This window comes from Rhincodon typus, chromosome 13 (assembly GCF_021869965.1).
Source record: "Rhincodon typus isolate 14 chromosome 13, sRhiTyp1.1, whole genome shotgun sequence".
In the NCBI taxonomy this organism is placed as follows: domain Eukaryota; kingdom Metazoa; phylum Chordata; class Chondrichthyes; order Orectolobiformes; family Rhincodontidae; genus Rhincodon; species Rhincodon typus.
Window position 1 is genome coordinate 10,022,621 of NC_063344.1, and position 24,674 is coordinate 10,047,294.

Below are 24,674 nucleotides of genomic sequence, written 5' to 3' on the forward strand. Positions count from 1 at the left end.
TCTCTCCCTATTTATTTCAAAACCCCCTTCCCCTCCCCCTTTTCTGATGAAGGGTCTAGGCCCGAAACGTCAGCCTCTCTGCTCCTATGATGCTGCTTGGCCTGCTGTGTTCATCCAGCCCTGCACCTTGTTGTCTCGGATTCTCCAGCATCTGCAGTTCCTACTATCTCTCATTAACCCATTTCGTGGTTTTTCCCATACCCTTCCACACAATTTCTACTTAAGTAATCATCCAATGCCTTACTGAATGTCTCAAATGAACCTGTCTCTACCACATTTCCAGGCAGTGTATTATATATCCTAACTATTCACTGTGTGAAAAAGTTTCTTTTTTTCACATCACCCTTGCTTCATGTGCTCATCACTTTAAATCTGTGCTTTCTCATTCTTGTTGGTTTTACAAACAGAAATGGTTTCTCCCTATTTACTATGTCATGAAAGCTTCTATTAAATTTCCTCTCAGCCTTCTTCTCTCCAAGGAGAACAGTCCCAACTTTTTCAATCAATCCTTAACTTCTTTGATCTATCCTCATTATTGAAGTTTCTCATTCCTGGAACCAAACTTGTATATCATGTCTGCACTCTCTCTGATGTATTCTCATTTTTCCTATAATGTGACACCCACAACAGTATACAATATTTCTGTTGAAGTCTAACAAGAGTCTTATACAAGTCCAATATCGCCTCCTGGCTCCTGCGTTCTACGCCCCTATTAATAAAGCCAAGGACACAGTCTGCCTTATTAACTGCTCTTTCAACCTGTCCTGCCACCTTCAATGATCTGTTCACATGTAAGTCAAAGTCCTTCTGCTACTGCACCCCCTTTAGAATTGTACCCCTCACTTTAAATTGTTCAATGTTCCTTCTACCTAATTCCTACCTATTATCTCACACTGCCCTGCATTTTTTTTTTCTTTCCTTTACTCATTCATGGGACAAGGGCATCACTGGCTAGGCAGCATTTATTGACCATCCCTAATTGCCCAGAGGGCAGGTAAGAGTCAACCACATTGCTGTGGGTCTGGAGTCACATGTAGGCCAGACCAGGAATGACAGGATGACAGTTTCCTTCCCTAAAGGACATTACTGAACAAGATGGGCTTTTCCAATCATCAACAATAGATTCATGGTCATCCTTAGACTCTTAATTCCAGATATTTATTGAATTCAAATTCCACCATCTGCTGTGGCAAGATTCAAGCCCAGGTCCTCAGAACATTAGCTGGGTCTCTGGATTAACAGTCCAGCGATAATACCACTAGGCCATTGCCCACAGCACTTCATCTGTTATTTATCTACCTATTCCACCAATGCATCAATGTCACAGAGTCATAGATGTGGTGTTGGACTGGGGTGGACAAGGTCAGAAGTCACACGACACCAGGTTATTGTCCAACAGGTTTATTTGAAATTACAAGCTTTCAAAGCCTTAGTCCTTCTTCAGATGTTAACACCTAGTGTCGTGTGATTTCTGATAGAGTCATAGAGATATACAGTATGGAAACAGACCCTTCGGTCCAACTCGTCCATGCTGACCAGATATCCTAAATAAATCTGGTCACATTTGCCGGCATATGGCTCATATCCTTCTAAACCCTTTCTATTCATATACCCATCCAGATGCCTTTTAATTGTTGTCATTGTACCAGCCTCCACCACTTCTTCTGGCAGCTCATGCCATACACACTTCACCCTCTGCATGAAAAAAATGCCCTTTAAGTCCCTTTTAAATCTTTCCCCTCTCACCTTAAACCTATGCTCCTTAGCTTTGAACTGTCCCACCCTGGGGAGAAGAGCTTGTCTATTTCACCCTATCCATGCCCCTCATGATTTTATAAACCTCGATAAGGACACACCCTCAGCTTCTGATGCTCCAGGGAAAATAGTCCCAGCCTATTCAGCCTTTCCCTATTGCTCAAACTCTCCAACGCTGGCAATACCCTTGTAAATCTCCTTCTGGAAATTTGTAAATGTCCTTTTGGAGTTCCACTCTGCTCTCCTCAGAGTTTTGTATCATCTGCAAATTTTGAAATTGTGCCCTGCACACCAAGACTCAGATCATTAATATATATCAGGAAAACAAGGGTCCCAAAGCCACCTGCTGGGGAATTCCACAACAAATTTCCATCAGCCCATAAAATATTCATTGACCATTACTTTGTTTCCAGTCACTCAGCCAATTTTGTATCCATGTTGCTACTATTCCTTTTATTCCGTGACTTATAACTTTCCTCAGCTGTGTTGCATTGTATCAAATGCCTTTTTGATATCCAAGTACACCACATCAACCCTCATCAAGCCTTTCTTCAAAAAGCTCCCGAAAGTTAGTTCAATTTCCCCTTTAGAAATCCATGATGACTCTTCCTAATCAAACCAACTTCTTCCACATGACTTCAAATTCTACCTCAAATAATTATTTCTTGAAGCTGCCTCACCACCAAAGTTAAACAGACTGCTCTGTAATTGCTGTCATTATTCATGCAATCTTTCAGCTGATGAAAGAAGTAAGAAAAACGTTTCTAGACAGCCCCAGGCAACAATGAACAGCTCAACGCATTCAAAGGAGGACAAAAAGTTGAAAAACAATGATTACTTCTCCAGATGAAGCCTAATCATGATTTTTGCACTATAAATGTCTGGATTTTCTCACCGGCACCCCAATGTTACATCGAGGTTTTCTTTCCGAATGTTTGTCACAGTTGATACCACGATAATGAAATAAAATACAGCTGCGGATGCTGGAGATCAGAACCAAAAACAGAAATTGCTGGAAGAACTCGGCTGGTCTGGCAGCATCTGTGCGAAGGAAGCAGAATTAACGTTTCGTGTCTGGTGAATCTTCATCAGAACTGATAGCAGCCAAGAAACAGTTGTATTTATGCTGAAGCCAAAGTTGGGAATGTTGCGATCGTGGGAAGGGGAGAGGTGAGTGGATGGGTGGAGATGGAACCCAGATAGAGAGAGATATGAAAGGGCTAGGCAAACAAGGTGATTAAGGATAGCAGGCCAGGATGGAAGAAGAGTGGAATAAGTGATAGTAAGAACTGAGACTAGGAGAAACTGGGTTAGCTGTACTGTATGCAATCCATATAATGTGATAATGGACCCAGGTATAGGTGAGAATGGGTGACTATGCTAAAAGCGTTGCATGCCACACAGGACTGGGTGTGGGGTGGGTAAAAAACATGGAATCAGGCTCTAAAGTTGTTGAACTTGATGTTGAGTCTCTGGGGTTGTGGGGTCCCCAAGTGGAAAATGAGATGTTGTTCTTTGAGCTTATGCTACGGCTCACTGGAGCACTGCAGCAGGCATGCAACAGAAACGCTGGCCAGTGAACATGGTAGTGTGTTGAAGTGGCAGGCAACTGGAAGCTCAGGGTCATTTTTGTGGATAGAATTTAGGTGTTCTGTAAAACAATCCCCCACTCTGTGTTTTGTCTCCCCAGTGTAGAGGAGACCACATTGTGAGCAGTGAATGCAGTAGACTAGATTGTGTGAAGTGCAGGTAAAGTGCTGCTTCATCTTGAAGGTGTGTTTGGGCCCTTGGATATTGAGGGGGGAGGAAGTAAATGGGTAAGTGTTATACCTTCAGCGATTGCAGGGGAAGATTCCATGGGGGTGTGGGGGGTTGTTGGGAGTACAGAAGGTGTGGCCCAGGATGTCCCGGAGGGAACAGTCCCTGTGGAATGTGACAAGGGATGGGAGGGGAATATGTGTCTGATGCTGACATCCTGCTGCAGGTGGTGGAAATGGCAGCTAATGTTCCTTTAGATATGCATGCTGGTGGGGTGGTATGTCAGGACCGGGGGGGGACCCAATCATTGTTGTGGGACAGAGGGGAATGGGTGAGGGAGATGGGTCAGATACAGGTGAGGGCCCTGTTAACATGATGGTGGGAAATGTTCAGTTGAGGAAGAAGATGGGCGTTTCTGAGGGACCCCCGTAGAATGTGGGCGTTAGAACAGATGTGACGGAGACGGAAGAACTGGGAGAATGGGATGGAGTCCTTACAGGAAGCAGAATGTGAGGATGTATCGTCAAGGCAACTATGGGAGTCGGTCGGCTTCTAGAGAACTTTTGTTGCCAGCTTACCCCCAGAAATGGAACCAGAGTTGTCAAGGAAGGGAAGGGAGGAGTCTGGGATGAACCAGATGAAGGTGAGAGCAGGGTGGAAGTCGGAAGCAAAATTGATACAGTTTTCCAGTTCAGAATGAGAGAGGGAAGCAGCACCTCTGATGTCATTGATATACCCGAGAAAGAGTTACGGGTGGTAGCCAGAGTGGGATTGGCACAAGGAATGTTTCACGTAACCCACAAAGAGACAGGCATAACTGAAGGTCCGAGCAGGTATCCATAGCCATACTTCTGACCTGAGGAAAGTGAGAGGAGTTAAAAAAGAAGTTGTTTAGGGTGAGGACGAGATCAGCCAGGTGGAGGAGGGTGGTAGTACCTGGAGACATTTCAGGCCTTATTTCCAGGAAGAAGCTGAGAGCCCTGAGACCATCCTGATGGGAGTGGACATCTAAAGGGATTGCATGTCCATGGCGAAGAGGAGGAGTCTGGAAACTGGAAATTCCCCTCCCCTCCCTTGTCTGCCTTCCACAGGGACTGTTCCCTCCAGGACACCCTAATCCACTCTTCCTTCACTCCCAACACACCCCCACAACCCCATGGCACTTTCCCCTGCACCAGCGAAGGTGCAACACCTGCCCATTTACCTCCTCCCTCCTCAGTATGCAAGGACCCAAACATACCTTCCAAGTGAAGCAGCACTTTACCTGTACTTCCCAGAATCTAGCTTACTGCATTCGCTGTTCACAATTTGGTGTCCTCTACATTGAGAAAATGAAGCGCAGACTGGGTGACCCCTTCACAGAACATTTACATTCTGCATGCACAACAGACCCTGAGCTTCCAGTTGCCTGCCACTTTAACACACCACCCTGTTCCCTGGCCGACATCTCTGTCTCAGGCTAGCAGCTGTGTTCCAGCAAAGCTCAGCACAAGCCTCCAACCTCATCGTCTCCCAACCCCGCACCGCCCGCTTCTATCTCCTTCCCAAAATCCACAAACCTGACTGCCCTGGTCGACCCATTTTCTCCGCCTTCTTCTGCCCCACCGAACTTATCTCCACCTATCTCGACTCCATTTTCTCCCCCTTGGTCCAGGAACTCCCTACCTACGTCCGTGACACCACCCACGCTCTCCACCTCCTCCAAAACTTCCAATTCCCTGGTCCCCAACACCTCATCTTTACCATGGACGTCCAGTCCCTATACACCTGCATTCCCCATGCAGATGGCCTAAAGGCCCTCCGCTTCTTCCTGTCCCGCAGGTCTGACCAGTCCCCCTCCACTGACACCCTCATCTGCTTAGCCGAACTCGTCCTCACTCTTAACAACTTCTCTTTCAATTCCTCCCACTTCCTACAGACAAAGGGGGTGGCAATGGGTACCCAAATGGGCCCAAGCTAGACCTGCCTCTTTGTAGGTTACGTGGAACAATCCCTCTTCCAAAGCTACACTGGCCCTAAACCCCACCTCTTCCTCCGTTACATCGATGACTGTATCAGCACCGCCTCGTGCTCCCACGAGGAGCTCAAACAGTTCATCCACTTCACTAACACCTTCCACCCCAACCTTAAATTCACCTGGACCATCTCTGATACCTCTCTCTCCTTCCTGGACCTCTCTGTTTCCATCTCTGGCAACCACCTAGAAACCGATATCCATTTCAAGCCCACCGACTCCCACAGCTACCTAGAATACACCTCCTCCCACCCACCTTCCTGCAAAAAGGCCATCCCCTATTCCCAATTCCTTCGCCTCCGCCGCATCTGCTCCCAGGATGAGGCATTCCAATCCCGAACATCTCAGATGTCCTCGTTTTTCAAGGACTGCAATTTCCCCCCCTCAGTGGTCGAGAACGCCCTCGACCGTGTCTCCCGCATTTCCCGCAACTCATCCCTCACACCCCGTCCCAGCAATAACAACCAAAACAGAATTCCCCTCGTCCTCACGAACCACCCTGCCAACCTCCGGATCCAATGCATCATCCTCCGACACTTCTGCCATCTGCAATCCGACCCCACCACCAAAGACATCTTTCCCTCCCCACCCTTATCTGCTTTCCGGAGGGACAACTCTCTCCGTGACTCCCTTGTCCGCTCTACACTCCCCTCCAGCCCCACCACATCCGGCACTTTTCCTTGCAAGCGCAGGAAGTGCTACACCTGCCCCTTCACCTCCCCCCTGACCACCATCCCAGGCCTCAGGAAGACCTTCCACATCAAACAGATGTTCACCTGCACATCTGCTAATGTGATATACTGTATCCGCTGTTCCCATTGTGGCCTCCTCTACATCGGGGAAACCAAGCGGAGGCTTGGGGACTGCTTTGCGGAACACCTATACTCGGTTTGCACTAAACAACTGCACCTCCCAGTCGCAAACCATTTCAACTCCCCCTCTCATTCCTCAGATGACATGTCCATCCTGGGCCTCCTGCAGTGCCACAACGATGCCACCCGAAGGTTGCAGTAACAGCACCTCATATTTCGCTTGGGAACCCTGCAGCCCAATGGTATCAATGTGGACTTCACAAGCTTCAAAATCTCCCCTCCCCCTACCGCACCACAAAACCAGCCCAGCTCGTCCCCGCCTCCCTAACCTGTCCTTCCTCCCACCTATCCCCTCCTCCCACCTCCAGCCCCACCCCCATCTCCTACCTACTAGCCTCATCCCGTCCCCTTGACCTGTCCGTCCTCCCTGGACTGACCTATCACCTCCCTACCTCCCCACCCACACTCACCTTTACTGGCTCCATCCCCGCCTCTTTGACCTGTCTGTCTCCTCTCTACCTATCTTCTCCTTTATCCATCTTCTATCCACCTCCCCCTCTCTCCCTATTTATTTCAGAACCCCCTTCCCCTCCCCCATTTCTGAAGAAGGGTCTAGGCCCAAAACGTCAGCTTTCCTGCTCCTCTGATGCTGCTTGGCCTGCTGTGTTCATCCAGCTCTACACCTTGTTATCTCTGGAAGAGCAACACCTCATTTTCCGCTTCGGGTCCCTGCGGCCCTCCGGACTCGATATTGAGTTCAATAATTTTAGGGCCTAAACTCTCCCATGTCCCAGCCCCTTTACCCCACACACCAGGCCTTGTTCTCACATAGTCTGCCATTACATACTACCTATTGTTAGCCACTATCAGTCTCCATTAACAGCTATACACCCTCCCAGCCAGATCGTTATCCACTCCTTTGTCTGTCCAGCTGTTCTTCTCTCTCTTTGAGCTCTATCCCCACCTATCGTTTACTCTTTATCCCCTCCCCCCACCCTATCTTCTGCATATAAACCAACATATCCCTAGCTCCCATCAGTTCTGAAGAAGAGTCATCGGACCGGAACCATTAACCCTGATTTCTTTTCACAGATGCTGCCAGACCTACTGAGCTTTTCCAGCAATTTCTACTTTTATTTTCTGATTTACAGCATCCACAGTTATTTTGGTTTTTATTTGGAAACATATCGTTGTTCCTTCACGGTCACTGGATCAAAATCCTGGAATTCCTTCCCTAATGGCATTGTGGGTGACCCTCCAGAATGCAGCAGCATACAAAGGCGAGGCAATGGCCTTGTGGTATTATTGCTGGACTGTTAATCCATGGACTCAAGCAATGTTCTGGGGACTGGATTCAATTCCTGCTATGCAATAGATAGGGTGGGGGGAGATTGTAAAGAGTAAACGATAGGTGGGGATAGAGCCCAAAGAGATGGTGGACTTTGAATTCACTAAAAATGTGGAATTACCAGTCTCGTGGTGTCCAAGAATCCATGGTCACTAGTCAGGAAAAACCCATTTAGTTCACTAATGTCCTTTAGGTAAGGAAACAGGCCCCCCACCCCGTACCTAGTCTGGTCTACATGTGGCTTCAGGTCTTCAGCAATGTATTTAACTCTTAACTACCTTCTGGGATGTGCAACAAAATGTTGGTCTAACCAGTGATGACCCATGTCTCACAAGCAAATACAAGAAAGGGAATTTCCAATGGTCATCATTAGATTTTTAACTTCAGATTATTTTTTATTTTTGAATTCACTTCCCAACATCTACCATGGTGAGTTTTAAACCTGGATTTGCAGAACATTGTCTGGGTGTCTGGATTACTAGCCCAATGACAGTAGGACTGGACCATAAACCCACACATTTGGACCAGACTGATCTAACAGATTAGAATTGGAGAATGCTACAGGTAAGCAATTCATAAGAAAGACACAGCAAGCAGAAAGGTCTCAAAGTTCATCGACTTGAACATCCACCCTCTATAAATGGAGCCACTCAATCTTGTTTATGGCTGTTGAGGTTTTTGCATCACAAGGAAATTGATATCAATCTTCAAGCAAACAAGTTTGCTCATTTTCAGCACAATGCTCCAAAACTTTAGTACATTGCTGGAGGAATTTTGACAGCGTTTTGGGTAGGGTTTAAATGATTTAATTGCACCAGGCATGTTTTAAAACCAATTAAACCTTATGTCATGCAAAAAACTCAAACAATCAAAACTGTTAATTTGGATTTAACTTTTCTCTAAAAAATGAATATTTGTCTTTAATTTCCATTTGCGTTATTTCCAAAATGCTTAACAACTCAATCACAGTTTCTCAAGTGTGGATTTCTGAGAACTTGTCTCTGTTGTTCTCACCTTTCTATTCGGATGAAACTGGCAACTGTGCCTGAAGGCAGCTCCCTGCGTTAGGACAAATCATCAAACAACGTCTTAGAAAAGACGAGTCAATACATGCACAGCAGGAGTGGCCCAAACCATTGTTCTGAAAGCATTCTTAGTTTATTTCTTTCAGTCACAGCCTCTCCAGCCTCTTTGATAGAGCTTTACAAGGCAAAAGGGTTATCATCACTACATTCGTTTTCTAGTTAATTGTACAACGATGAGTTTTAGAGGAATTGGAAAGCAAACCTGACTTAAGCCACATCATTCATAACAGTAGTTTAAGCCCACTTTCTAACTAAATAGATACACTTTGTTGATGCAAGGCACAGTTATATTTATATTTACTACCCAACTTCTTTGTCACCGTGAAACCACCTGTAAGTTGAAAAGAGCTCTGAGACAGCAGTGGGCTGGCACTGAGTACTGAGAGCTTAACTGAAGAAAGTACAGGGAGTCAGATACAGCAATTAAACAGCGTCTAGAGGATGCAGCCCACATTAGTAACCAAAAGCTTTAAATTGCTGAGGTAGTTCGTAAATTAGGGACACGCGTTGGTTTTTTTTAAACCACGTTCACTTGTGGGTGGGTCTCCTTTAGTTGGCTTCTCACAACAAGAATGACATTTAGATATCAAACAGACAAAAGGATTTTAAAATGGCTGGCTCCAAACTAATGACACGTTTAATGATGGGTGCACGGTGCCAGGAAAACCTTGTCAAAACTTGTGTACATTTGTCCTATAAGAATGAACATTCTTCTGTGTGAATGTGTGTGTGTATGGGTATGCATGCATGAACAAATACTCAATGTAAAAGATGGAAAACTAGCACAGGTTAAGGTGAGAGGGGAGAGATTCAAAGAGTCCAGCGGGTCAATGCTTTCACACAGAGGGTGATGAATGTCTGCAATGGGCTACCAGGAGTCGTGATGGAAGTGCTTTTCATTTAAGAATCATTTAGACAGGTGCATGGATGGGATAGGTATGGAGGGATTTGGACCCAATGCAGGCAAATAGGACTAGATTAGTTGTGAAAACTGGGTGAAAATTGCGTCGAAGGGCCTGTTTCCATGATGTAGACCTCTATAACTCTGTGACAAGATTTTTGGATTGTCCAGATGGGCTACATGATCTTTTCCTGTTCTACCTTTTCAAGTATCCCAGGTCCTGAGAAACGGAAGTTGGTTTTGACTTTGAACATGAAGGACTGACTCAAATTTGCTGATAAATAGGCAGACAAAATCCGACACAATGCCTATATCACCTTGATTGTGAAACTCAGAAATCCCTTCTCCACCACCCCTCACTCCTGACACACCTCAGAAGGTTAAAACTATTCCATACCTGAGAGATTTTAAACTTTCACGTGAAGGAGCTGTAATTCCAGAGTTCTCTTAAGGTTCTGTAAAAGATGCATGTTGGTGAATGGTATATGCAGTGGCAGCAATGAATGGCTCACCTTTATTAGAACAAAGAACAAAGAAAATTACAGCACAGAAACAGGTCCTTCGGCCTTCCAAAGCTGCGCTGATCCAGATCCTCTATCTAAACCTGTAGCCTATTTTCCAAGGATCTGTATCCCTCTGCTCCCTGCCCATTCATGTATCTGTCTAGATACGTCTTAAATGACGCTATCGTGCCCGCCTCTACCACCTCCGCTGGCAACGCATTCCAGGCACCCACCAACCTCTGCGTAAAGAACTTTCCATGCATATCTCCCTTAAATGTTTCCCCTCTCAACTTGAAATCGTGACCCCTAGTAATTGAGTCCCCTACTCTGGGAAAAAGCTTCTTGCTATCCACCCTGTCTATACCCCTCATGATTTTGTAGACCTCAATCAGGTCCCCCCTCAACCTCCGTCTTTCTAATGTAAATAATCCTAATCTACTCAACCTCTCTTCATAGCTAGCGCCCTCCATACCAGGCAACATCCTGGTGAACCTCCTCTGCACCCTTTCCAAAGCATCCACATCCTTTTGGTAATGTGGTGACCAGAACTGTACGCAGTATTCAAAATGTGGTCGAGCCAAAGTCCTATTCAACTGTAACATGACCTGCCAACTCTTGTACTCAATACCCTGTCCGATGAATGAAAGCATGCCGTATGCCTTCTTGACCACTCTATCAACCTGCGTTGCCACCTTCAGGGTACAATGGACCTGAACACCCAGATCTCTCTGTGCATCAATTTTCCCCAGGGCTTTTCCATTTACCATATAGTTCGCTCTTGAATTGGATCTTCCAAAATGCATCACCTCGCATTTGCCTGGATTGAACTCCATCTGCCATTTCTCCACCCAATTCTCCAATCTATCTATATTCTGCTGCATTCTCCGACAGTCCCGTTCACTATCTGCTACTCCACCAATCTTAGTGTCATCTGCAAACTTGCTAATCAGACCATCTACACCTTCCTCCAGATCATTTAAGTATATCACAAACAACAGAGGTCCCAACACGGATCCCTGTGGAACACCACTGGTCACAGTTCTCCATTTTGAGAAACTTCCTTCCACTACAACACTCTGTCTCCTGTTGCCCAGCCAGTTCTCTATCCATCTAGCTAGTACACCCTGGACCCCATGTGACTTCACTTTCTCCATCAGCCTCCCATGGGGAACCTTATCAAATGCCTTACTGAAGTCCATGTATATGACATCTACAGCCCTTCCCTCATCTATCAACTTTGTCACTTCCTCAAAGAATTCTATCAAGTTGGTAAGACATGACCTTCCCTGCACAAAGCCATGCTGCCTATCACGAATAAGCCCATTTTCTTCCAAATGTAAATAGATCCTATCCCTCCGTATCTTCTCCAGCAGCTTCCCCACCACAGACATCAGGCTCACCGGTCTATAATTACTTGGATTATCCTTGCTACCCTTCTTAAACAAGGGGACAACATTAGCAATTCTCCAGTCCTCCAGGACCTCACCCATGCTCAAGGATGCTGCAAAGATATCTGTTAAGGCCCCAGCTATTTCCTCTCTCACTTCCCTCAGTAACCTGGGACAGATCCCATCCAGACCTGGGGACTTGTCCACCCTAATGCCTTTAGAATACCCAACACTTCCCCCCTCCTTATGCCGACTTGACCTAGAGTAATCAAACATCTATCCCTAACCTCAATATCCGTCATGTCCCTCTCCTCGGTGAATACCAACGCAAAGTACTCATTAAGAATCTCACTCATTTTCTCTGACTCCTCGCATAACTTCCCTCCTTTGTCCTTGAGTGGGCCAACCCTTTCTCTAGTTACCCTCTTGCTCCTTATGTACGAATAAAAGGCTTTAGGATTTTCCTTAACCCTGTTTGCTAAAGTTATTTCATGACCCCTTTTAGCCCTCTTAATTCCTCATTTTAGATTGGTCCTACTTTCCCAATATTCTTCCAAAGCTTTGTCTGTTTTCAGTCGCCTAGACCTTATGTATGCTTCCTTTTTCCTCTTTGCTAGTCTCACAATTTCACCTGTCATCCATGGTTCCCTAATCTTGCCCTTTCAATCCCTCATTTTCACAGGGACTTGTCTGTCCTACACTCTAATCAACCTCTCTTTAAAAGCCTCCCACATATCAAATGTGGATTTACCCTTAAACAGCTGTTCCCAATGCACATTCCCCAGCTCTTGCTGAATTTTGCTATAGTTGGCCTTCCCCCAATTTAACACTCTTCCTTTAGGGCCACTCTCGTCTTTGTCCATGAGTATTCTAAAACTTACAGAATTGTGATCACTATTCCCAAAGTAATCCCCTACTGAAACTTCAACCACCTGGCTGGGCTCATTCCCAACACCAGGTCCAGTATGGCCCCTTCCCGAGTTGGACTATTTACATACTGCTCTATAAAACCTTCCTGGATGCTCCTTACAAATTCTGCTCCATTTAAACCCTAACACTGAGTGAATCCCAGTCAATGTTGGGAAAATTAAAATCTCCCATCACCACCACCCTGTTGCTCCTACATCTATCCATAACCTGTCTACATATTTGTACCTCCATCTCACGCTCGATGTTGGGAGGCCTGTAGTACAGCCCCAACATTGTTACCACACCCTTCTTATTTCTGAGCTCTGCCCATATTGCCTCACTGCTCAAGTCCTCCATAGTGCCCTCCTTCAGCACAGCTGTGATATCCTCTTTGACCAGTAATGCAACTCTTCCACCCCTTTTACCTCCCTCTCTATCCCGCCTGAAGCATCTATATCCTGGGATATTTAGTTGCCAATCTTGCCCTTCCCTCAACCAAGTCTCAGTAATAGCAATAACATCATACTCCCAGGTACTAATCCAAGCCTTAAGTTCATCTGCCTTACCTACTACACTTCTCGCATTAAAACAAATGCACCTCAGACCACCTGTCCCTTTACGTTCATCATCTGCTCTCTGCCTACTCTTCCCCTTAGTCACACTGACTTCATTATCGAGTTCCTTACAGGCTTTAGTTACTACCTCCTTACTGTCCTCCTCATTTGGTTCCCATCCCCCTGCCACATTAGTTTAAACCCTCCCCAACAACGTTAGCAAAAGCACCCCCTAGGTCATTGGTTCCAGTCCTGCCCAGGTGTAGACCGTCCGATTTGTAATAGTCCCACCTCTCCCAGAACCGGTCCCAATGTCCCAAAAATCTGAACTCCTCCCTTCTGCACCATCTCTCAAGCCACTCATTTATCCTACCTATTCTTTCATTTCTACTCTGACTAGCACGTGACACTGGTAGCAATCCTGAGATTACTACCTCTGAGGTCCTACTTTTTAACTTGGCTCCTAACTCCCTAAATTCTGCTTGTAGGACTTCATCCTGTTTATTACCTATATCATTGGTGCCTATATGCACCACGACATCTGGCTGTTCACCCTCCCCCTTCAGAATGTCCTGCAGTCGATCTGAGACATCCCTGACCCGTGTACCTGGGAGGCAACATACCATTTGGGAGTCTCGTTTTCAACCACAGAACTGCCTATCTATTATTGCTTTTGTGACCTCAAGATGCCAATTGTTGATTGAACACAATTTACCATAATCTCCAATTTAGCCAAAATTGCATTCTGTATCACATCAGGTCAGGACAACAGATTTCCTTTCCTAAAGGACATTAGTGAACCAGATGGGTTGTTATGGTTTAAGGTGAGTGTTAAAATAGTTAAATATGATTTCCCTTTGACAAAACCATGTAGGCTCAGGCAGAGTACCTTGAACTTATCCAAGTGCCCTTTTACTATGTCTTTTATAAGAGCTTCAAACATTTTCTGTGTGACAGATGTGAACAAATGAGTCATAGAGTCATCCAGCATGGAAACAGACCGCTCGGCCCAACTCACCCATACTGACGAGGTTTCCCAAACTGAACTAGTCCCATTTGCCTGTGTTTGGCCAACATCTCTCTAAACCTTTCTTGTTCATGTACCTATCCAAATGTCTTTTCAATGTTGTAATTGTATTCACCCCTACCACTTCCCCTGGCAGTTCATTCTGTGTACAGATCACCCTCTGTGTGAAAATGTTGCCCCTCAGGTCCCTTTTAAATCTTTCCTCTCTCACATTAAACCTATGCCCTCTAGTTTTGGACTCCTCTACCTTGAGGAAAAGACCTTGGTATCCACTTTATCTATGCCCCTCATGATTTTACAAACCTCTATAAGGTCACCCCTCAGCCTCCTACGCTCCAGGGAAAATAGCCCCAGCCTATCCAGCCTCTCATAATAACTCAAACCCTCCATTCTCGGTAACATCCTTGAAAATGTTTTCTGTGCCCTTTCCAGTTTAATAACACCCTTCCTTTAGCAGGGCGACCAGAATTGTACATAATACTCCAAACATAGCCTCACTAACGTCTTGTACAGCCACAACATGATGTCCCAACTCCTATACTCAGTGCTCTGGCCAATAAGGCAAGCATGCCAAATGCCTTCTTCACCAATCTGTCTACCTGTGATACTATTGTAATGTGTTGGGTGGGGTTCCAATCAAAGTGGGTTGCTTTGTCCTGGATGATGCCATCATCTACTCTCCAATTTCCATGAAAAATATTTATGGAATCAGCTACCATCACCTTTCACACACAGACCATTTCAGAACACAATAACTTTCTGAGTGAAAATATCTCCCCTGTGGATCTTTTGCCAATGCTTTGACATCTATCAACTCTGGTTATAAACACACTCACCCACAGAAACAGCTTTCCTCTGTGTACTCCTTTAAACCCTCTTTCATTTTGGAATTGTGTACCAGATCATCCCTTAACGTTTTCTGTTCTAAGAACAGATTTACTTTTTCCAGTCTCTTTCTAGTATTGAAAGCCCTCATCCCAGTGATCCACAGGTAAAACCCCTAGGTACCCTAAATAAATACAAGTCTCTCAGATCAAAGGTGATAAGTAAATTTTTAATTAAATAATCTGTCACCTAAAATAGCACGAACAGGACATTCTGTACGTTTATATGGAACCTTTTACATTTCAGGACACCCTAAAGTACTCTATAGGCAATGAAATACTTCTGAAGTTTAATCACTGATTTAATACAGTAAAGTTCAGTTGCCAATCTGTGCACAGAAAGATTCCATAAGCAACAGTGTGACAACAAATTGAAAAACTTGGCTCAGTGTGACTGTTGAGGAATAATTATTCTCCAAGCCGACAGGAAGAACCTTCAGGGCAGTGCTGCGGACTTTACCATCTGAGCCAGGAACTTGACTTAACAGCTCAGGTAAAAACAGCAGTCTTGTCAGTACGACACAGGAGGGTCAGTATCCAGGAGGGGAGAGTAACCTTGATGCTGTGTTCCAGGCAGTCACACCTTGCAGTTTAAATATTTCACATATGCCACTGGTCAGGGTGTGACTACCGTGAGGCACGTATGGGAAAGCTGCATATAGCGTTGGAGGAATCTCAGCTCTTGACCTTGTTCCATCAGGTGTGAGGTATTACTCGATGTATGGATGAGGAAAGACTCTGCAGCGTGGATGGTCAAACTGACCACTGCACTGCAGTCAGGGAAGCCATTCAAGTAGAGGGGGGCTCAAAGTAAAGCAATAGGGTTAGGGGATTCTAGAATGAGGGGGACAGACAGCATCGTTTGTGAGGATGGGGAGGATCCAATTGCTGTGGCCCATTTTGGCATCAACGATACAGGCAAGAGTAGGCAAACTGTCCTGTTTTGGGAATGTCAGGAATTAGGAGCAAAATTTAAAAAAAGGAACTCAAAGTTTGTAATCTCTGGATTATTACCTGAGCCATGTGCAAATTGGCAAAGACATAAGAAGATTAGGGAAGTAAACATGCGGTAAAGGAGTGGTGTGTGAAAGAAGGGTTCCATTTCATAGGGCACTGGCATCAGTATTGGGACAGGAGGGAACAGTACCGTCAGGATGGGCTCCAAACCAATCTGGGGCCAGGATCCTAGTGGAAAGGCTAAATAGGGTGGTCACAAGTAAAATTTGGGGTTTGGGGGGGAAACTCAGGAGAGGTTATTAAAGTTTCAAGGACAAGTAATAGGACAGAGAGTATGCAAAGGGTCGGGAATTGAACTTCAGGCACAGCAGATAATGGGACAACTATGAGAAGGGAGGCAGTCAACGCAGGACAGAGGATCTTATGCTTAAATGCACATTGTATATGAAACAAGGTAAATGAGCTTGTAGCGCAGAAATTGACGGGTACGATGTTGTGTGCATCACAGAGATGTGGCTGCAAGGGGATTAGGGCTGGGATCTAAACAACCAAGCATATGCATCCTATTGAAAGGATAGGCAGATGGGCAGAGGGTTTGGGGTTGCTTTGTTAGTCAGAAATGAAATGAAATCAATAGCAGGAAGCAATATAAAATCAGAAGGTGTGGAATCTGTGTTGTTAGAGTTAAGGAACTGCAAAGGAGAAAAGACCTTGAGGAGATTATTTATAGACCTCCCAGCAATAGTCAGGATGTGAGGAAGCAAATAAAACAGAAGATAGAAAAGGCATGTAAGAAAAATCCTATTTCAACAATCATGGAGGACTTCAATATGCAGGTCGACTGGGAAAATCAGATTGGTAGTGGATCCCAAGAAATGGAATTTATTTGTGGAATGTCTAAGAGCTTTATTTTGGAGCAGCTTGTGGTGGAACCCACAAGGGAACAGGCAATACTGGATTTGGTGATGCGTAATGAGGCAGATCTGATTAGGAAAGGAACCCCCAGGGGGCAGTGACCATAATATCATAGAATTCACCCTACAGTTTGAGAGGGAGAAGCTAGAATCACATGTAACAGTATTACAATTGAGTAAAGGTGTCTACAAAGACATGAGGAGGAGCTGACCAGAGTTGATTGGAAGAGGAGCCTAGCAAGGAAAATGATGGAGCAGCAATGGCAGGAGTTTCGAGGGGTAATTCAGGAGGCACAGCAGAAATTCATCCCAAGGAAGAAGAAACATACTAAGGGGAGGATGGGATAACCATGGCTGATGAGGGAAGTCAGGGACAGCATAAAAGGAAAAGAAAAAGCAAACAATGTGGTGAAGATTAGTGGGAAGCCACAGGATTGGCAAGCCTTTAAAAATCAGCAGTGGACAACTGAAAAAACAAGATGGGGATGGAGATGAAATATATGGGTAAGCTAGCTAGTAATATAAAAAATATTGCAGGAGTTTGTTTTTAGTTATATACAAGGTGATAGAGAGGCAAGAGTGGAAAATGAGGTTGGAGTAGTAGAAATGGGGAACAAAGAATTGACCGAGGAACTGAATAGGTACTTTGTATTAGTTTTCACAGTGGACGACACCAACAGCATACCAGAACTTTGAGAGTCAAGGGCCAGAGGTGAGTGTAGTGGCCATCACTAAGGAGAAGGTTCTGGGGAAGCTGAAAGGTCTGAAGGTGGACAGATCACCCAGACCAGATGGACTACACCCCAGAGTTCTGATGGATATAGCTGAAGAGATTGTAGAGGCATTTCTACTGATCTTTCAGGAATCACTGGGGTCAGGGAGAGTCCCAGAGGACTGGAAAATGGCTAATGTACCACCTGTTTGAGAAGGGTGGGAGGCAGAAGACGGGAAGTTATAGGCCGGTTAGCCTGACTTCAGTCCTTGGCAAGATTTTAGAGTCCATCATTAAGGATGAGACTGCGGAGTATTTAGAAGTGCATGGTAAACTAGGGCTGAGTCAGCATGGATTCGTCAATGGGAGGTCATGTTTGACAAATCTGTTAAAATTCTTTGAACAGGTAATAAGCCAGTTAGACAAAGGAGAGACAGTGGGCATGATCTATTTGATAAAGTGCCGCACAGGAGGCTGCTAAATGAGATAAGAGCCCATGGTGTTAGGCGCAAGGTACTGGCATGAATAGAGGATTGACTGACTGGCAGAAGGCAGAAAGTGGGGACAAAAGGGTCTTTTTCAGGATGGCAGCCACTGACTAGTAGAGTTCCTCAGGGGACCACAACTGTTCATGTTATACATTAACAATCTGGACAAAGGAACTGAGGAAATTGATGTTTAGTTTGCAGATGGCACAAAGATAGATGTCAGGACAGGAAGTGTTGCAGAAGCAGAAGGCTGCAAAAGGATGGACTAGGAGAGTGAACAGAATGGCAGATGGAATACAATGTGGGAAAGCATGAAGTCATGCACTTTGGTAAGAGAAAGAGAGGCATAGACTATTTTCTAAATGGGGAAAGGCTTCAGAAATCTTAAGTATAAAGGGGCTTAGGAGTCTTAGTTCAGGATTCTCTTAAGGTTAACATGCAAGTTCAGTTAGCAGTTAGAAAGCCAAATGCAATGTTAGCATTCATTTTAAGATGGCCAGAATACAAGAGCAAGGATGTACTGCTGAGGCTGCATAAGGTTCTGGTCAGACGGCAGTTGGAATATTGTGAGCAGTTTTGATATCCTGTATCTAAGGAAGGATGCGCTGGCCTTGGAGGAGGTCCAGAGAATGTTTACAAGAATGATCCCAGAGATAAAGATAGAGGGTTTCTTATATGATGAGTGTTTGATGAATCTGTCTGTACTCAATGGAGTTTGGAAGGGTGAGGGAGGGTCTCATTGAAACTTTGACAGAATACTGAGAGGCCTAGATAGAGTGGAGAGGATATTTCCATGTAAAAGAGAGATTAGAACCCGAGGGCACAGCCTCAGAGTGAAGGGATGGCCCTTTAGAACTGAGATAGTGAGGAATTTCTTCAGCAAGATGGTGGTTCATCTATGGAATTCATTGTAGCAGAAGGCTATGGAGGTCAAGTCATTGAGTGTCTTGACAGAGATAGATATGTTCTTGATTAGTGAGGGGATCAAGAGTTATGGGGAGAAGACAAGACTATAGGGTTGAGAAACATATTAGTAATGATTGAACAGTGGAGCAGGATTGATGGGCTGAATGGCCTAATCTAATTTAGCTCCTACATCTTATTATATTATGGTCAGCCTAGATTTAGGTTCAAGTCTCTAGAATGAGGCTCAAAGCAACAACCTTCTGACTCAGAAACAACAGTTCTATCCACTGAGACAAAGCATGTCTTCTGATACCCCTTTGCACCTTAGCTAAACACATAGAAACATAGAAAATAGGAGCAGCAGTAAGCCATTTGGCCCTTTGAGCCTGTTCATTATGTCTGTGGCTGATCACGCAACTCAATAGCCTGTTCCTACTTTTCCCCCATATCCTTTCATCTCCTTAGCCCCAGGTGCTGTATCCAATTTCTTCTTGAGATCATAGAATGTTTTGGCATTGACTGCTTTCTGTGGTACTGAATTCCACAGGTTCACCACCCACTTTGTGAAGAAATATCTCTTCATCTCAGTCCTTAGACTTTGACCCCTGGTTCTGGCTCCCTGGCATTGTGGATGTCCTTCCTGCAATGACCCCTGTCCTGTCCTGTTCACCAAAGTTGCCGAGTTGTCATCATTGACATCTACTATCCTTCAATTTGAGGATGACGTCTGCTCAGGGTCACAAATTTTTCCTGCAGAGCTTTACGTGATTGAACAGGCTGATTCTCAACACAGAGCTCTTTCAGCACCTGGGGTAGAAAGTCTCACGATAGAATGGGATCCAGAGTGCAGGATTTGTGTCTTTTTCTTCCCCTTTCTCTGCTTCATCATGATGCTGCGACTTGAAACACGATGCAGACTAATGGACACATTACACTGTTTTGAACAATTGATAACAAGCTCATCCCAGTCAATCATGCCACGTCAAAGGGAAACCTTCAGGGTATCTTAGTAGAGTTTTCTTTGCCATTACTGGAACATTGGGTCATTTGAGAGTTGAGAAAGCAGGTACTGATGAAAGAGATGGTTTTGAGCCATTCACGGACACAATGTCTAGTCCATTGTAGTTGGTTTTAAATGAGTTGTGCCTGTAAGCTTGTGGACCAGTTTCAAAAAGGACAATAGCATTTGCTCACTGGTCCTTCTGTTGAATCCAGAGGATTCATTGATAGAGCTGGATGAACACAGCAGGCCAAGCAGCATCATAGGAGCAGAGAGGCCTATGATGCTGCTTGGCCTGCTGTGTTCATCCAGCCCTGCACCTTGTTGTCTCGGATTCTCCAGCATCTGCAGTTCCTACTATCTCTGATTCATTGATAGAATTGCTTTAGCACTCTTATGTGTCCCTCATACCAAGTCCAGATCTCACTATGGTACATGACTGTTGTGATGGCAACTCCTCTGTACACTCCAATTTTCATTGTCAAATTCCTGTTGTTATATTTTACAGAAAGCCATGTTAGCCACTTACTCAGGTATTGGATTTACTCGAAAATGGTGTCTTTTGAGAGAAGTAACTGCCTGCGCCAGTTGAATTGACAAACAAAGAAAGTATTACTTTTAACAGAACGGGAACAAATAAAATCCACTTAATATACTATTTACATTGAAATATTTGAAACCGTGTTCTTTCTCACCATTTTACAAAATATTCTGGCTTCACTCCCACAAAAAAAATGATTAACTTACTTAGTTGTACAGGTCTAAGTGAAGCAAGAAATAATATTTTGGATCAGTTACATTTTACCCATAGACGACAGTGATTATTTTTTTCTCTCTCTTTTGGAAAAATTCCCGGAGCAAAATAAGCTTCTCTACGAAGTACTTGGGTGGGAAAGGATTATTACGAAGAACAGATGTTTGGAATTTGTTTTGCAGTACATTTGATGGTGTAACAGCACTTACCAATAAACCCAAATATGGGGCCCATGGAACACAGCAGCAGGCAGGAAGGAGAGCAGAATATGTCAGGGATGATTTTACTTACAATCCCGTTTTACCTCAATCCCTTTTAACCCCAGTCTTGCAGATGCACGTACCTGTTGTCCATTTTTTATACAACTTTAATTATTGTTTTTTAATAGCTCTGAATAACAACTGTAGAGCTAATGGGAGAGGCCGAGACAAGGCTGCCTGTGAGGGGAGTGAAGGTGGGAGTCAGTAAGGGGAGGATTAATTCATACCTGACTGTCTTCATCGACATTGGCACCATGGGTTATTGGCAGTAACATAAGAATTTGCAATCCCATACTTCTAAGTGGGAGATATAGCTAAGTCTTGTTTGCTGTCACACAACACCAGGTTATAGTCCAACAGGCTCATTTGAAAACACAAGCTTTCGGAGCCTCAGTCCTGCTTCAGGCGTTGTAGGAGTACCGCTCTGAAAGCTTGTGTTTTCCAATAAACTTGTTGGACTATAACCTGCTGTCGCGTGATTTCTGACCTTGTTCACCCCAGTCCAACTCCGGCACCTCCACATTTTGTTTGCTGAGTTAGTGCAGTCTTTCCCATTTCATTTATTCCAATGCACTCTTTGTTTTGACTTCAGAATTAAGAGCGGCTCGATTTTGGGCTTCGTTGCCTTCATTGCAAAGACTAGAGAAAGGAATGTGATTGAGATCTTGGGCAACGAGATTTGTGCCAACAAGTGCATTCGCTGTTGTCTGTGGGAGATGTTGGTGACAGCAGCAACATCAGTGCATCTAATGTTTCCAACTCGAAGACAAGCTGGGCTATAGGTTTCACACAACTGACTTTCAGCCACTTCAAAATTCCATATCTGCCTTCAGGAGCTAACAGCAGCTGCAGATGAAGCCAAAGCTGCCTCCATGACAGAGGATAAAAACTCATTGAGGTTTAAGATATGCTTTCAACTCTCTATGTATTAACCTTGAACCCTCTCTTTGGCTTTTTATCAATCTTTCTAGTGCAATCAGTGCTTGTAATAAACCTCATGACAACAATAGTCATGAGGCTGGATAGCCTGGGTTGTTTTCTTTAGATAGAATAGGCTGAGAGGGGACGAGATTGAGGTGTGTAAGATTATGAGGGGCATGGACAGGGTTGAAAGGAAACCATTGTTTCCCTTAGTTTAGGATAAATGACAAGAGGGCATAATTTTAAGGTGTAAGGCAGGATGTTTAGAGGGGATTTAAGATAAAACATTTTCTCTCAGAGGATGGTGGAAATCTGTAGTGCTCTGCCTGGGAGCATAGGTGAGGCAGGAAGCATCACGACTTTTAAAAATTATGTGGATGAACAATTGAAATGACATAACATTCAAGGCTATGGACTAATTGCTGGAAAATGGGATTAGTGTAGATAGTTCAGCACAGAAGTATATTATTAAGCTGGAGAGAGTTCAGAAAAGATTTACCAGGATGTTGCTGGGAATGGAGGATTTGATTTATTAGGAGAGGCTGAATAGGCTGGGACTCTTTTCATTGGAGCATAGAAAATTGAGGGGTGACCTTATAGAGGTTTTTAAAATCATGAAGGGTATAGATAAGGCGAATAGCAGGTGCCTTTTCCCTAGGGTGGGGGAGTTTCAAAACTAGGGGACATATTTTTAAGGTGAGAGGGAGAAGATTTAAAAAGGACATGATGGGCAACTTTTTTACACAGGGAGTGGCTTGTGTGTGGAATGAACTTCCAGAGGAAGTGGTGGATGCAGGTATAGTTACAATGTTTAAAAGACATTTGGATAAGTACACAAATGGGAAAGGCTCAGCAGGATACAGGCCAAGCACAGGCAGGCAGGACTAGTTTATTTTGGAATTATGATCAGCATAGACTGGTTGGATCAAAGGGTCTGTTTCTGTGTTGTATAACTCTATGGCTGAAGTAGTTCTTCTATACTGTATGACTCGATGATATTTTTTAAAAATAAGAAATGTAATTGACTTTGTCTTTCTTCTCCTGTTCCCTCCTTGCTTTCCATGAACCAAATCTCAACCAAAATGCAGATAGAAATGATAGAAAGAATTGTTGCCAAATACTAACATTTGCCATTTGGAGATGTAGAAGGGTGAGCTGTACTGATGCACTCATCTCCTTCCCTATGGGGAAACAGTTCCTTGGTATTTGGTCTGGTTTGGTTTTAACTTCAATTTGAAGTGTGGGCCTGTTCCAAGACTCCAGTTTAACAGCTTGCAGAACCTGAACCTGATTTAAGCATGGGTTTGCAGACAGACACTGGGGTTAGTTCCTTATCTTCTCCAAGACATGTGATAATAAGGAAGGGTGAGGTGAAGAGAAGGTGGACAGTTTATATGGGGAGGGAGTGTGTCCTCCATTTGCCTTCCTAGAATGCTGTGGTAGAGCATAATTAAAAACAGACTATCTTCACTCAGTGAGAGTGTTCCTCATTAAAAGAAATGGGCTTGCTGGTAAGTGGGGAGATGCCACACACTCAGATTTTGAATCAGTCTGGAAATTTTCAAGATATAAACCAGAGATGATCTTTAAAGTAGAAACCCAAATTTTCCACTTACGCTGGAAACTCAATTATATTTCATTAGGAAAGGGATTCCCCCACCGAGGATAATTGGGAGTTCCAAACTAAGTGAAGTTTATTGGAAACTACAAGTTTCTTTTTTTCTAATTAAAATGTTCTATTAAAAGAATATGACATCAGGCATCACTCACCCAAACCTGACTTTGGTGAAAAGTTGAAAATCATCAAGAATGCAGGTGACTGGCGTACATTTAGGTTTTGACTATTCCTCTCATGATAGGGAGGGATTAATTTATTAAGATTAATATCGTAAGTTAATTCTTGCTGTCGGCATCAAAGCTCAAAGCCACCCCTGTCCCTTTCCTATACAAACACTTGTCCAAGTTTTGGACATGGCAAGAAAGCAACCATAGTACCAATAAAGTTAATTAAATTAATTATAGTTGTTAAGAAACAAATTATGCATTTGTGTTTTCCATCGAGGCATCCAACTCTTGTCTGTAACAAGCACTGACCTCACACACCAAAAGGAGCAAGGTGGATAATTTTCACAGCCTCATATTTATCAGTGTTCTTAAAGCACCCTCCAGTGGCAATTGAGAGAATTGTCCATCACTAATCACCTTTAAATGGGGTGCACGAGACTGAGGGAGATTATGTGGCACAACAGGTAGTGTATCTGCCTCTAAGCTCGAGGTTCAAGTTCCATCTCAGGACTTGATGGTTAAGAAAGACGTGTGGATTATGCAGACAAAGATCAACCTGAAAACCCTTCCAGTAGTAGATGGTAAAAGTGGGAGAGATTCCTAGCCAGCTATGTGATGGAAAGGTGGAATAAAAACAAAGTTGCCGGAAAAGCTCAGCAGGTCTGGCAGCATGTCGTTCTGAGGAATGGTCACTGGACCCGAAACGTTAACTCTGTTTTGTCCTTCACAGATGCTGCCAGACCTGCTGAGCTTTTCCAGCAACTTTGTTTTTGTTGCTGATTTACAGCATCCGCTGTTCTTTTGGTGATGGAAAGATGTTGTGTTTCTACCGTCGCTATCTGTAGTTCCAAACATGCACCACGTATGGTGCCACAGTAACGGAGATACTTTGGGGACTGGATGACCCCGTGCAGACAGCACAGTTTCTGATCCCTTTTGTGGTGGTTTTGGCACCTGCCTCCTTGCCATACCCATGGTGGAGGTCATGGTGCTATGGGTTAGACCTACCCTTGTGCAGAGAATTCAAGAAGATCCATTC

At 44.3% G+C, this 24,674-nt stretch overlaps 1 protein-coding gene across 1 annotated transcript in view; it reads left to right on the forward strand.

Moving 5' to 3' along the window:
* Positions 1-24,674, forward strand: part of commd2 (COMM domain containing 2) — a 49,242-nt gene that overhangs the window by 11,506 nt on the left and 13,062 nt on the right. Inside the window, exon 2 of the mRNA XM_048604501.1 lies at positions 21,522-21,634. Coding sequence (XP_048460458.1) covers positions 21,522-21,634 — 113 coding nt within the window. The remainder of the gene's footprint in view (positions 1-21,521; positions 21,635-24,674) is intronic.